The following is an 11,899-nucleotide window of genomic DNA, read 5'->3' as shown; positions in this document are numbered from 1 at the left end:
AAACTCCCCAGGGAAAGAGGTTGTTTCTAGGGTTGCAAAATCCTCTCACTGCAGCACTAAGGATGTTTAAGACACCTGCTTTGCTTTGTGTGCCATGTAACTGGCAGCTACGTGCGCTGACAATGACCCCAGCAAAGCCACCTGCTGAAGAGAAGCTGCAGTCTCAGTGATTTCAGGCTTCAACTTCTGCACCAGTTCAGAGGCTGTTGTTCTCCAGATGCAGTCTTCACAGAAAAAAGGGTTCAGCACACACCACACTGACATCTGACAGAAATCAAAGTCTGTGACTTCAGTTAAACTCTTATACCCTTGTCAAGTAAGCCAGCTGAACACCTCACTGCATTCGTTACAGACTGCACTAAGTGTGGAGAGACCAGTCCTTTAGGGAGTTGTTTGCTTCTAGTTTTAAGTCTTGTTCTCACTTTCTCCTGCTGAAGTAAAGCACTCGGTTTCTACCATGCTTCAGGAAAAGTGAATGCATGTGAGTGTTCAGCATTATACCCAAAAGCATTAATATCAGGTGCCAGGACTGCTCAGCTACAGAATAGCACAAAACGTGGTGAGATTCACTACTCATTCAAACTTACTGAACTCAACCTAAGTAGTATGCATTCCGTTTATTTAAAAAGTTGTCCTAATAGTGCGTGTTGCACCTATACAAAAGAATCTTTACACCGTCCACACACAGGTATACAAGGGCTCCAACAGCTGCCACGGGTCTCAGCTACATCACACGCTAACGGAGCGTTCCTGGTACGTGGCATTTAGGCGGAGGGGATGGGGGCAGGAGTCAGCAGTACTGGGAACTCTTGGCAAGTGGAATGTGCGTCCCCCTGAGGGACAGAAAGACCCCTGCCAATCCTAGATCCATGTGGGGAGAGGAGTGGGGATAAAGTCTGTAGGAAGAGCACCAGTGTCACAGCAGGAGGATTACCAGGCAGGAGCAGTATTGGCCAAACGTCTCATGCGCCTAGGAGAGAGAGAAAGAGGTACAGTGAGTGCTGTGGTACAGCCACAGGAAGTCTTACCAAAATCCAACACACATGGGGAGGCCGCCACAGTTTTGTGACCTCTGTAGACAGGTTCACTGCAAAGATGGACCTCCTTGGTCACCTCAGTGTGCCCCTATTGATAAGGCTAAGACACTATTTTCAGTAACAGCTTTTAAGGCACTTTTGCTCATTAACTTGGATTGAACTGATTGCTACTGAGAACTGTTCGCCAGCCACAGCTGAAAAGCAAAACTAATTATAGAACTATTAATCAGCAGTAAAAAAAAAATCCTGGGAAAGAGCTGAGCCAGCATATTTACTGTTCCAAAAGATACATTGTGGGAGACATTCTAGCAGTTCGTTTATATCTGGCAGGAGCAACTTCACCAAGTAGGAGCAACTGCTCTCGACCGCTCCCAGGAGGGTCAGCGTCAGTCAGGCTGGAGCTGGGAGCTTGCTCTCTCCTACATCAAACGGCGCTTCACCATACAGAAAAGAAAGCCTTGTGGCAGGATTCTAGGTAGCATGACAGTGCATGGAACTCCAATATTTCTGATGAATGCTTTCCTATAGAAACAAATCCCCCTGCACAGGCAGAGAGCCTGGAGGAAAAAAAAAAGGAAACTTTGCTTCAAGCAGAGATTTAAATGTTTGTGGAGCAAGGTGATAACAGTTTAATATGCTGAAGTTAAAGGAATACAAGTTTCTCTTGTGGTGTGCAACTTTGAAATCCAGCCAATAGGTTCTCAGCGGAGAAAAACAAATATCAAAGCTTTTAACCTCTGTCTTAGAGACAGGCCAGAATGAGAACTGTTTGAACGAGCGGCAGCACCTTGTATTTCTGTCCTGGTCTCTGATCTTCTTCTCCATCTCGGCATCTGTGAGGGTTTCCAGAAGAGGGCACCACTGGTCAGCATCCCCTGTGTTGCGAATAGCAATTTCCACGGTCGGCAGAGGGTTCTCGCTGCAAGGCGGGCAGAAGGCAACAAAGCAACATTTATCAGTGGACCCAGAGCGTCCTCTGGGCTCCCAGTTCAGATGCAAGACACAAGGACAACAGAGCATCATTTACAGCATTTCAGGCTTAAGTGTTCATTCTCAGCCCCGCATAGTATGGTCTGGTTCCCAGAAGCACACCAGGGGCTGACGGTGAGAGTCTTGTGGAGCCTCAAGTTTCTGGGAGACCAACTACAAGCATCTCCGTTCACCACCGCAGAGGCGTTTGCCAAAGCACTGTGGCTGACGCCGTTCTCTCCCACGTCACTGGCTGGCAGCGTTCAAACCCAGTAAGCCCCAGCAAAGTTCACAGCAGTTCATTAGTGCTGGGAGCACTTCTCCCAGAGCAGCAGCTGAGCAGGGATTGCTAACAGGGCTCCTTGTGCAGCCTTACCGTTCTGCAGCTCTGGCTCCTAGCTGTGGTTTCCCTAGCACACCCCTGACAGCTCTTCCCCGGCAAACAGCTTTCCGGGAGCCTGACAGTGGAACAAGTGTTGTTCTCCCAGTTGCCATGGAAATATTAGTCTTTCAGAACCTGCTGTTGCAACCAGGGGCTGTGGCTACTCCCTGAACATGGGATGAAACACCAGGCTCTGTCCCAGATCACAAGATCTGCTCCTCAAGAGATCTCTGCCCTGACCAGCTGTATTATCACACGCACAAAAATATTTACTGCTTCATTAGCCACTTTTCAGTAAAAGTCAACAGGAACTGACCAGAAGTAGCTTCCCAAATATTGACAGTGGAGCCGGAAGCCCAACATAAATACAGAGGAGCCTCAGAATGTAAATGTTTGCTTTGAATTCCAGCAAGCGGCTCGGCCTGAGCTGCACCAGTGTCTCTGCGAGAGGAGCCCCGCGGCAGGTGTGCGCAGACGTCCGGCCCCCTCCCCAGGGACGTGCCTCCCTGCACAGCATTTCGGCGCTCGTGGGCAGCTCTCGTTCCCCCAGGAAGGAACTCAAACACTAACCGCCATGGGAACAGACGTCTGCATCAAAGCTATTAATCTAGAATAACAAGTCTTCAAAGTAATGCTACAATGAAAAATTAATCCACAGCCTTTGGTATCTGATCCTGGGAGGAAGCTTTAGTCAAATCTACTTCCAGTATTGCTGATGTCTGCTAAGCAACACTCAAAACCAGGACTTTCATCTTAGCCCCAGATTGCTACACATTCCAGACTAAATGTTAGATCTTAACTGGCTTTTTTGACTTGACAGCATGGTCTCTATCTCATTTTCCACAGTTAACACTGAGCACCCACTAGAATTCAACAGGGGCTGGAAAGCAAGCCGCGTGTGCATAACTGAATTGCGGGCCAACTCAGACACCATGCTTTTGTACTGTAAAATCAGAGAGAACTGGAAAAATCCTCTCTTATCTCCCAGCCGGGATGTGGGTTTGGGCTGTGAAAGTACCCATGCCATCGTTCAGGTCGGAAGGCAGAACTCTGGCTATGAAGTGCTGTGTGCCGCCACTAGGAACACTCGGTACCAAGGGGCGAACCGTCATAGCGCACCATCCCCCTGCATTCCCATAAGCATCAGTTACCTGTCTGCTTCCAGCCCTGCCCCTTCCGCTGGGATTTCAGGCTCTCCTTGTTTTGCACAGAGCAGGCCAGCTGAAAGAACTGCCCTGCTTTTTGTCAGCTAAAAGACAGTTTTACCTCTCCCTCAGATGATTAAGAGGCACATGACTTCCCAAAGCCCCAGTCCCTGGAGATATTAAGGTTCTTTTGATACATCTAAAGCAGACCCTTTCCTTACATCAGTGGAATGACTTCGGAGCAACCACTACTCCTGTGGTTTGGGAATTCAGGAACTAACCAACCACAGAACCCAAATATCATTTATCACTACAAGGTTTCAAAAGTACTCCTTTGCTGGGAGAAAAAAAGGAAGAAGTGGACATGTTGTACTATGACACAAAACGAGGTTTAAATTAGATGCTGCTTCCTCCCTGAACAGCTCGTGTCTACATATTTTGTTACACTGGGGTAAAAAAAAACCAAACCTTTCCTAGGTTTTGATTCTCCCACTTGCAATATTGCCACGGTCTAACAAAGACCTGAAATCTACTTGTTTAAACTACCCCTAAAAGGACACACTCTTTAGTAACCACAGCCAGATCTATGTTTTCAGAGAGAATGCGTAAAGTTGGCATTAATATGAGAGCCTGGGCAGCTCTAACAGTTTACTTGCTGCAAGATTTTCAGGATAAATATAACCTCCAGAGGAAGCGGAGTGAGCCTAGTGGAAGAGCAGCTGTTCCAGAGCAGATCAGTGCCTGTTTTCCACAGAAGGGTGACCAGACAGGAGGATTTCAGGTGGAGGAGGAGGAAGGAACAAGGCTCTTGGCAGCAGCCAGCTGCCCCACAGCCTGCAGCTCCACCTTGCTCACCCCACACCAGCGACTCGGTGCCCCCTCCCCGAGGCGGGACAGGGCTGCGTGTTTCCCTCTGCTGCCCAGGTAGGTCATCCCGCTTCCTTGAACTGACCTCTACAAAACTACTGTCAACATCACCATTCCCTCATCTCTGCAAATACTCTCAAACTTCCCTGACTGTTACCATGACCTGAGGTCACAAAAACCTCGCAGCGCACATGACGGGATACTCACAGCCTGCAGACTCAGCAAGATGCCGAGGATAACATCAGTACAGCAGCTCACCACAGAACAGCGCACGGCACAACTGGAAACCATTATCATTAGGAGACAAGTTACAAAGCTGACTAATCAAATCAAACCTGAGACTGCTGCGTTCCAGCTGTGAGACGGGCCTCCTATGATCGAGCGAACTTTAACTTCAGCCAGGGTAGAGAGCTACAGTGTCAATCAGTCTTAGTTCAAAACACCAAAGCTTGAGACAGCTATGGCCCAAGTCAGGCAGAGACAATGAAACAGAAACAGATCCAGGGCTCACCGGTAGCATACATTAAAAGAGGGAGACACAAGGCTTTCAGTCACTGTTAATTACATTCTTTCCTTCTGCAGCAAAACCTAACATTTCATCAATATTTGGCCCTATTACACCCAAAAGGAAAAAATATGGGAGCACAAGCAATCACAAAGAGCACAGAATGGGTGCAGGTTGTAAGGACCAATTTCAAATTAAACTTTCTGCATTGGATCAGCTGGCTGTTCTAAGATTCACTGACGCCAACACCCATGAAGTACAAACACACGCCCGTATCAGGAAGGTGACAGTCCCCTACCTGAAGGCGTACGTCTTCTGATGCCAGCTCAGCTGTCCCCGGATGCTGTAGGCAATAGTAGTGACAAACTCCCCACCCAGGCCAAGCTCTGAGCACAGCTTCAAGGCGAACTTCTCTGGTGAATTCTCCTTCTCTGACATGTCCCATTCAAACTGGTCTACAAGGGAGATGTTCCCTACGTGGATGTTTAGCTGGAGACAAGAGAAGAAACAGGTCATTTGTTTCCATTCTCGCAACAGTCAAAGGTCATTTAACTGAGAGGCTGGAGAAGAGAAGTGGAGAGGTAACTCCTAGTTCATTGCATCTGCAGAGCTCCGTAACTCAATATTTAATTGCAGTAGCATGAAGACAACTCAGCTTTGTTTACCAAGGTTCAGTTCTCCCAAAAGAACACGACAATGGTTTAACTGAACTATTTCATTATCTCAGGGGCTGCCACATGAATGTTTAGTAATCTACCACCTTGGTTCTGTTCTCAATACAAAGGACAAAATGCAATCTGGACACAGGACTGGAATTAAGAGCTCCTTTGCTCTGAGGGAAGCCTTTGTACTCTTCCTCCCCCATAACATAACCAGAGAAACCCAAATGGTTCATTTCTCATTCTACTGCCTTCCTGTTTTACCTTAATAATAACTCGTTGGTCTGACTGATCTTCTAGGATACTGTCAGTTGGGTAGGACTCGATCTGTTGTCGGATGGCAGAGGCAATAGCAGGGACAAAGGTCAGAGGATTCAAATCCAGGTCATCGCAAAGAATCTCAGAGAACATTTCTGGGGTCATCAGCTTTTCTGGGACAGAACAAGCATGAAGAGACACTGTTAACTTTCCTAGAAATCAATGTCTGCCACACACACAAAATTAATCCCACAATGTGTCAAAGAGAATCCCCAATGCATCACCTTTTGCTTTTAAAAGGGTGTTTTGTATCAGGTTTGTAAGGACGTGCACACTGACACGGGGACTTACAGCCTTCCCTGCTGGCTCCACGGAGACAACATAGTTGGGTCTAATAAACCCATAGTTGTGGGTCTAATAACCCATATACACAAAGGAGCCAACTGTTTTGTGTTTAATGTACCTCAGCTAACGGAATAATCTCAGACCACTGAACTGAAGAACTGCGTCAGAACAGGCCAGTTAAACTTTTCAGATTACATGTGTCCAGGAATGACAGCAACCCATGGAAGTGGCAGAGCATTCCCTAAGAGACATGAGGGCTGAATACAGCCCAAAGTTTGAAGTTTTGTGTACAGGGAACAAGGACATGCACACTCATTGTTGTTCTCTCTTCATACTCAGTGATGGATACAACTCTCTCTCTCCAGCCTCAGGAAACTCTCTTTCCTACGTACCATTCATGTTCCACGTAAATGCGTCTCTGAGTTTCTGCCCATCAATTTCCATATCAAGCCTGATTGGAACCAGAACCTCTGGCTGGGATGCGTTCTCATGGATCACTGCTGGGTCATGGTCATCAAAGCTAACAGAGAGCAACAACACAGTAAATGCAACTAGCACACGACATCTGGCACCCACAGAGGGAAGGCAACGTTTGTTGGAAGCAATCCCCAAACTCCAACTCCCCCCTCAGTCTTTAGACTCCTGAATACAGGTTTACAGGGCTATGGCAACCAATACCAGTTAATGAGAGGCAGCCTGTCCTTCACGGACAGGGGTTGCAGGCTCCTGAAATTAAAACTGTTCAGCAAATCAACAGAAATCAGAAGAAACTCATCAGGAAAAGAACAAACCATTTTCCTGACAAAAGGAAAGCCTCTGCTCTGAACCATGACTGGCCACCGTAAAGAAGAGCTTCAAGACACACAGTTAACTAAGAACCTCCATATTAGCAACCTGTAGGTCTTTTGTCAGTTTGAGATGAATCACATTATAATAACAGATCAGCACTACCCTGGCAGCATGTCACACTGGTAACTGTTCCCACTTTTTGGAAGCAGGAAGGTGTCTTACCACAGAGGGAATGTCCTCTTCTTATCCCTGCCCATGCGGTTTCTGTTGATCGTTGTTGAGCATGGCACAGCATCCAGGTGATGAGAGCTGTTGGGCAGGGTCGGCACCCACTGGTTGTTCCTCTTTGCCTTCTGCTCTCTGAAGAAGAATACCACATTAAACTGCAGACCCTGAGCACCACCGCTGCTGCTTAACGAATGGTGTAATTCTAAACTTTTAAGTCCTGTTATAAGCTCCTGCTGTTTTATTCTGGAACCCTCAGCAATATTGTTCCACTGAGAACTCATGTTCCACACCAGCCTCTGGGAAGCCTGTTCTCCAGCTCACAATTATTCATCAGATATGAATCCAGGTGCACCATTATAAATAACGAGGTTCATATTAACATTTGGATTTTGTCCATACTTTACAGAAGGGCTGCTGAGAAATATGAGGTCTCCAAAAGACAGTACGTGCAGGGAGTGTGTGTTCTGCAACACATCTGTTACAGCTGGAATGCAATAATTGCAAAAAGAGCTGTATCATCAAACACTTATGTCTCTCTTCCTGTTGTATGTGGGCAGTAAGCAAATCCATACGCTCTGGAGATCTTCATTTGCCCAACACTGTGAACAACTGTCAGCACAGACTGGCAAACCCCCCTCTGCACAATGGCCTGGGTTTGTGCAGTTTCTCGCCCTTCCTGCCCAAGCTGGCATCTCCCAAGCAGCCCCGTTCTGACCCTGGTCCTCACCCACGCTGGTTACCTGAGGTAGGTGGGAGGTTCTGTGCTGATGGACACTGCCTTATACTTCTCATCGTTCCCATCCAAGATCTCTTCCACTTCAGAGGCCTTTAGCAGCGTCACGCTAGTGGCTAATGTCGTATAGCCATGATCTAGTACCGGGAAAGATGCCAATCATTAACACAGACGAGTACTACAGAGCAATGTAGCATTAACAGGCTGCAGAGTGAAAAGCCCTCCCTGATGCTACAGGAGGGACTGAAACAGGTCACCCAGTGGTATGAGCATCTGCCCCAAAAGTCCTTTGGGCTACATTTATCTTCTCATAGACATTTTATTTTCAAGAAAGGTTTTGACATAGCGTTTTGTACACATGGGATCAGTGGAGATGACAAAACTTTCCACTGGCATTTCTGAGTTGCCAGGAGCCTCCACACTCCCTCACACCTCAGGACGCTCAGCTGCTGGGGTAGATTATTTGCACAGGAGGGACCAGACGCCCAGCTGCAGTACCTGGCACTAAAGAAACATAATCAGGTTCTGACATCCATCTAAACAGCAGGAAAAATGTGACTTTCCTGGGAGCAGGGGTGGAATGTCTCAGTTAATGCACAGCAATCCCCACCACAAAGGCTAGAGAAGAAAAACAATTCAAAAGACAAAAGCAGTATGACACCTTGGAATGGCTGCGTAGTGACAGAGCCAAGATTTGCAAGAGGCATCAATATCTCTTTACCTCGTATAGCTACACTGTTCATACTCTATTAAAAATATCTTTCAATTGGACTAAGAGGCGAGACACAGGGAGGGTAGAATTACATGAGCTTTCCTCAGGTAATACCATGGGATGAACCTCCTTCCAGGGTGCAACATACTAATAGACTCTGGTCATTTCTGTTATGAAACTTACTTAAGATGGAAAGGAACAATACAAAAACAAAACTTCAGGGGAAAAAAAAAAAGTCCTTAAGCCCTCATAATTATTAGATAAACTTTAATGTGCTTTTACTTAAGGAGAGGAAGAGAAAAACAATTCTTTCCTACCCTGAGTTGCCCTTTACAATCACAGTTTAGCTCTGCACACCTATATCTGTCACAAATGATGTAAAATCCCAGCCTTCTGGGAGGAAAAGCCCAGAAAACAATAAATCCTCAGTGGACTGAAAGGTTGGAAATAGAGACGCAATGATCAATAGAAAATCTGATAAGACTTGGGAAAGGGGGAGAAACCTCAGGACAGCTCTTGTTCAATTACAGAGCCCATCTGTAATTGAGAGTTTGAGAGTCCCACTAAGGTTCTGAGAAAGACGAGTTCAGCATGTGATCAGGAGCACAATCAGGGCGACCACAGGGAGAGATCAGAGGAAGAGGATTAGACGTTAATATATACTGTAATAGCACGAAAGGTCACAGTGGAGATTCTTTGTCTAGCACAGCTAAGAATAACACGCAGATAAGACTTACATCTTCTGGGACTGTGAGACCGCTGATTTTCTGTTAAAAGAAAAAAATAAAGCAACAGGTCAGCAGGATACTTGGAGGAAGGAAACACAAGTCCAGAAGGAACTATTTATTTTTATTACGCTTTAGTCTAAAGAGCGTACAAGTCACATTGATAAGGAATTTAACTGCCTGGTTTTAGTCTCCCACCGAAAATAATACTGAGGCAGTCACATCAGTAGCAACACATCACAACACATTTTTGGAGGCACATTCAGTCCCTGCAAGAAGCAAAGCTTAAATATGCACATTTTCAATGGGGCATCCTTGCAACATTCCCACCCATTTGACAAAAGAGAACAAACACCCCTTTGTCCATAAGTCTCTTCTGGAATATGGCATTGATTCCAAGATGTGGCTTTTGCTTTCCGACGAACGCAGCCAACCCCAGGAAAGCCACGACGGATGTTTTAATTTTAGAACATTTTTGATCAGTGGATGTTTGCTGCCAAGCTGAACCAGGAGCTACCGGTGCCACCACTGCAAAGTGCTCTGCTACTGGGACAATCTGAAATTATTTGCACAGCCCTGAAGGTGAACAAGCTTCTGAATCATCAGAGACTGTTTTTCCAAGGCAAAAATTCAGATTTCAGATAAACATTACTGGGAATGTTTACTCATCATCTCACCATGTGAAGAGGCCACTATCTTCTTCCTTTCTTCCACTGTGGCTAGTCGCCTCCAGAGCGAGGGGTACCTCTTGTACAGGGAACCCCGAAACATGCGCAAGTAGTTGCCCACCTACAAGAAGAAAAGTGGAGACTTGGCCTGGTGTAACATTATGTCCTGGTATTCCATTTAAGAGATTTTAGCAGCTCTTTGTCATGATAAGAGGGACCTCCTAAGAGGATGTTTTTGTTTGTTTTTTGTGGTAAACTACATTTGGCTTGGCATCATATAGTGCCACAAATTTTCCAGCAATACAGAGAACAAAATTTTTATCAGCACTTATTTCAGTAGTCCAATAAGAAAAAACTCCCATCCATTTACAATAATCCATATAATAGGTAAAAACTCCATTCATAACCTTTCTTTACTTCAATTTCTGTTTCAATGCACAATGCTCAGCAGGAATTAAATCAAAACAGCTACTCAGCTTCCTGACAGTTATTTTTACTTCGAACCTGTGTGCCATCTAGACGTTGCTCAAATACAGCAAATGCCCAGAGACTTGTGTTTTGTTTTACATCCTTTGAACATGTAAAATGGGGTCGGTGCCAATAATCCTCTTTCAAATTTACTTACCATCTGTAAAGCAGTTCTGTTCTCCCTGGCACAAGCTCCTCACCTGTGCTGAAGGCTACAGCAGGACTTGCGGAACAGCAGAACTATTTCTAGACTCCAAAATCAACTTTTTAGGCTGGTAGTACTCTGGCAGATTGGCACACAATGTTTTGATTCTTTGTTTGAAAAGCCTAATTTTGATCTTAACAGCTATTTTTGAGTAGTTTTCAATCACACCTGTTGCTTTACCATGCCCATCAACAGACAGAAGTTAACAGTAGATAAAAAAAGGCAACCCCTTTCCCCCTTCCGCAGTCTGGCGTGGCAATCCCGCAGATGAGCTGACTGCAGCTACAGTTCTCCCAAACTTCACATTTCACACAAGAGGGCAAGGGGCCTTCAGTCCCTGTGCAACCTACACAGCTGGTGGTGTAACTTCTCCAATATTTCCTTCTTTGTGCCAAGGGTGGGGGCTAAAATATTTTTTCCTGTTTCCAGCCGTGATCATTTCCCTGGTGCTGAAGCACCGACGTTTCTTGCTTTGCTAAGATTTGTTTTCAGGGAGCAGAAGAGCTTCGGCGTGAGCTGCAGTGCCAGCACATCCCCCGGGCTGCTCGGTGCTGCCCAGGGCTGAGCTGCCTGATTGCGGCGTTGTCACTGAGCACAAAGACCTACGCGTGGGCTCGGCTACCTCGGGCTGTGTGAAATCACCCGTAATTCCGCACAAGTGGGCTACACAAAATTCACCAGCGGGAGCGGGGCCTCGAATGGGCACCCCGGGCTGCGACCGTGCGGACCCGCTCTCCTCATCCCCCCCGCACCCGTGCGTGTCCCGGGGCCGTCCGGACCGGGAGCGCTGGTCCCGGGCACCGCCCGGCCCCGCAGCCGGGGAGCCGGGACCCGCCGGGCCGCACGGCCGCTGCTCCCCGGGCTCCCACAGCCCCCTCCCCTGACTCCGTTCCCGGTCCTGCACCCGATCCCGGCCCCGGTTCCCGCCCAGGCCGCTGTGCGCGGGGCCGCACCTCGGAGCCGATCATGTAGAACTCGCCGTCCTCCTCCAGCTGGAACTTCACGGGCTTCTGCCCGAAGGTCTTGCTCAGCGCCATCATCATCATCGTGCCGGCGGGAGCGCCCGGCGGCCTCGGGGCGGAACCGGCGGCGACGGCAGCGACAACGGGCGGCGCGGCGGCCTAGTCCAGCACCGCTCTGCGCCTGCGCGCCACGCCCACCCCGACGCGCGCAGGAGGCGGGCCTCGAGGGGCGGAGTTTAGAA

General features: G+C 47.5%; 1 protein-coding gene across 1 annotated transcript; it reads right to left on the bottom strand.

The window, feature by feature from the left end:
• Nucleotides 1–602: 602 nt before the first annotated feature.
• Nucleotides 603–11,853, bottom strand: SMARCB1 (SWI/SNF related BAF chromatin remodeling complex subunit B1). The gene is made up of 10 exons (XM_082066572.1): nucleotides 11,649–11,853; nucleotides 10,032–10,143; nucleotides 9,367–9,396; nucleotides 7,925–8,054; nucleotides 7,179–7,316; nucleotides 6,560–6,687; nucleotides 5,829–5,995; nucleotides 5,204–5,394; nucleotides 1,825–1,956; nucleotides 603–970 (listed from the first exon to the last, which is right to left on the bottom strand). Exons 1-10 carry the CDS (start codon nucleotides 11,739–11,741, stop codon nucleotides 931–933), a joined length of 1,161 nt encoding a protein of 386 aa, XP_081922698.1. The 5' UTR covers nucleotides 11,742–11,853; the 3' UTR covers nucleotides 603–930.
• Nucleotides 11,854–11,899: the final 46 nt, after the last annotated feature.

Source organism: Streptopelia decaocto (genome assembly GCF_964273445.1).
Source record: "Streptopelia decaocto genome assembly, chromosome: 15".
In the NCBI taxonomy this organism is placed as follows: Eukaryota; Metazoa; Chordata; class Aves; order Columbiformes; family Columbidae; genus Streptopelia; species Streptopelia decaocto.
Note: the sequence above shows the minus strand (reverse complement) of the source record. Positions and strands in the feature narration are given on the sequence as shown.

Coding starts and splice junctions, on each gene's coding strand:
- SMARCB1 (XM_082066572.1), bottom strand. CDS start 11,741: ATGATGATGATGGCGCTGAGCAAGACCTTCGGGCAGAAGCCCGTGAAG. Junction 9,397..10,031: donor GATAGTGGCCTCTTCACATG/GTGAGATGATGA, acceptor TTCTTTTAACAG/AAAATCAGCGGTCTCACAGT. Junction 7,317..7,924: donor GAACCTCCCACCTACCTCAG/GTAACCAGCGTG, acceptor ATTCTTCTTCAG/AGAGCAGAAGGCAAAGAGGA.